General features: G+C 58.2%; 1 protein-coding gene across 1 annotated transcript in view; it reads left to right on the forward strand.

Moving 5' to 3' along the window:
- Nucleotides 1-2329, forward strand: part of LOC104508647 (connective tissue growth factor-like) — a gene marked incomplete at its 5' end in the record, with an annotated part of 14618 nt that overhangs the window by 7799 nt on the left and 4490 nt on the right. Inside the window, 1 exon segment of the mRNA XM_010150348.1 lies at nt 1121-1334. Coding sequence (XP_010148650.1) covers nt 1121-1334 — 214 coding nt within the window.

The following is a 2329-nucleotide window of genomic DNA, read 5'->3' on the forward strand; positions in this document are numbered from 1 at the left end:
GGGTGGCAGCGGCTGGGGTCTGCCTTTGGGGGCTTTCCTCTTCACCCCAGCTCACAGCAATACGGGATCCCAAAGCGCTTTTCCGCTGGGAGTTGTAGGAGCCCTGCGGTAGCAGCAGCCCCGGGCTGGGAGCTGCTCTGTGGCCCAGCATCTGGAGGTTGGAGCAGGGCTCCTGCATCCCTTGGAGCTACCTGGAGCGTGTCAGTGGGCAGAAGCCGAGCAGAGAACCGGGCTGGTGCACACGGGTGTTTCTGAGGGGGCAGGAGAGGATGTTTCCAGGCCACGGGCTCTGCAGCTTTCACAGTCGTGGATTTACATCTTGCCCAAACCTGGGCACGTCCAGAGCTGAGGCTATTGGCGCCAAGCTGATTCAGGACAAGGATGCCCCAGGCTGAGTTATTGGAGTGTTGGAAGCATCCCGGGTTTTCGGGGGAAGGTAACGCTCCCTCAGACATAGCCAGAGTGTCTGAAGTGGCACAGAAGCTCAGGGTGGGTTTCGGGAGGTGGGCAGCACCTCTGCATCGCTGCCCAGCGGGGCAGCTGCGGATTCGCAAGGTCCTGAGGAGGGTCGGTTGGGCTGCACTCCCTGGAAAGGGGAGAGAAGGCACATCTCTGCGAATATGGAAGAAAGCATGAAAGCCAGGGGACAAAAGGGGACTCGGGAGCCCTCGGGTCAGTTCCCAGCGCTGGCTGACTTGGGGCAAGTCATTCCGCTATGCGACCCGCTTTTTCCCTCTTGGGACGGGGTCTGGTGCTGCTGCTGCGGAGCGCGTTGACGTGTCCTCCCGAGGGCTGGGGCTCGCTGGCTGTTAATGATGACTGCCTCATTGCTTCCAGGGAAGCAGGGCGCTGAGCTGTGCTACTGCTTGTCCTGTTTGCTTTGGCCCTGCTTCCCAGAGGCATTGTTTGCTTCCTTGAGCTCCAGATGAGAAAAACGAGTCTCGTGGGTCCTGGGGAGCTGCAGCCACGTCCTCTGCGTCGGGGCTCTCCGCTGCGGGCGAGGTCGGTCTCCCCTCCTCTTGGTGGGGCGGCCGTGCGTGCAGCAGAACCGTGTTTTCCGTGTCTCTGCCTGGCTGGTTTGCGGGATGCTCATTCTCTCCATGGCTTGTCTGCCCTGCAGGTAGGAGCGCAGGCCTGCACGTACCCATGCCGGTGTCCCTCCCAGCCTCTGCAGTGCCCCGCTGGCACCAGCCAGGTGCTGGACGCCTGTGGGTGCTGCAAGGTGTGTGCCAGGCAGCTCGGCGAGCTCTGTTCCCTGCAGAAACCCTGTGACCATCACAAGGGACTCTACTGCGACTTCTCCAAAATCCAGAGAGGCAGCGGGATCTGCTTAGGTGAGAGCTGCATGTTCTGTTACCCTGCGCTTTTCCTGGGGCCCCTTCACCCTCTGCCTGCGGACCTCCTGGAAAACCCACGGCACAGAATTCCTTGCAGTGCTTGGGGCTCCATCCAGCAGCACGCTGGGAGAGCTGTGCCAGCCCTGCCAGCCAGCAGATTCACCAACACACACGCAACCTGCTTCCTCCTGCAACGACGGGTCTTTGCAGGGGCACGACTCGGGGTTTGGACCTCTCCGTTCCCGTGTTAGGAGATGTCCCCCAGCCCTGCAGCACCTGCGGGCATGGGTCAGCCGTATGGCCTTGTCCTGGGAAGTCCAAACCTCACTGCCCCGCACTGGGGGTGGGCGTTGGGCACCCCACACTCACGTGCAAGAGGCAGAGCTATTGCTGGCTGTGGTGCGGGGCAGGAGCAGCCGAACAGCTCGTTTGCCCAACGGTGTCTCTAGAACGTGAGAATTACTGAGCCAGGTAGCCAGGAATGCAGACCCGGTGCCTCTGTTCAGCCAGAAAAGAAAAACCTTTTTGGTTGTTTGATTCTGTTAAGTAGCTATTTTTAAAGCAGGCAAAAATTATTTTGGTCTAGAGGGAAAAAAAAAAAGTGCATTTCCTCAGTCTCCTTTGTTTAAAAACAAGACTCCTCGGCCCCTGCCTGTGCCAAGAGCTGACCGTGTTTTGAATTCAAGCTTTTCAGAATAGTCGGGAAGACAGGAGGGCGGGAAAGCAGAGGAGAACGCTTCGGGAAGCGCTCAGCCATGGTCCGGGGCATCGCTGGCACCAACCCGAGACCGGGACGTGGGGGCTCGGGGTGAAACCGCACTGCTCTGCAGTGCCGGCAGCACATGCATTTCTTTACGTATTTTTATTCTAAATAATGACCTTTTTTACTCTAAATAATGAATTTAACTCGTAGAAGTTGTTTTCTCCTACTAAGTTGGTTAATTTTCCTCCCTGTCATCGGGATCTTTAGGAGCCACATGAGCTTCCCTACA

Source organism: Eurypyga helias, unplaced genomic scaffold (assembly GCF_000690775.1).
Source record: "Eurypyga helias isolate BGI_N326 unplaced genomic scaffold, ASM69077v1 scaffold34414, whole genome shotgun sequence".
Lineage (NCBI taxonomy): Eukaryota > Metazoa > Chordata > Aves > Eurypygiformes > Eurypygidae > Eurypyga > Eurypyga helias.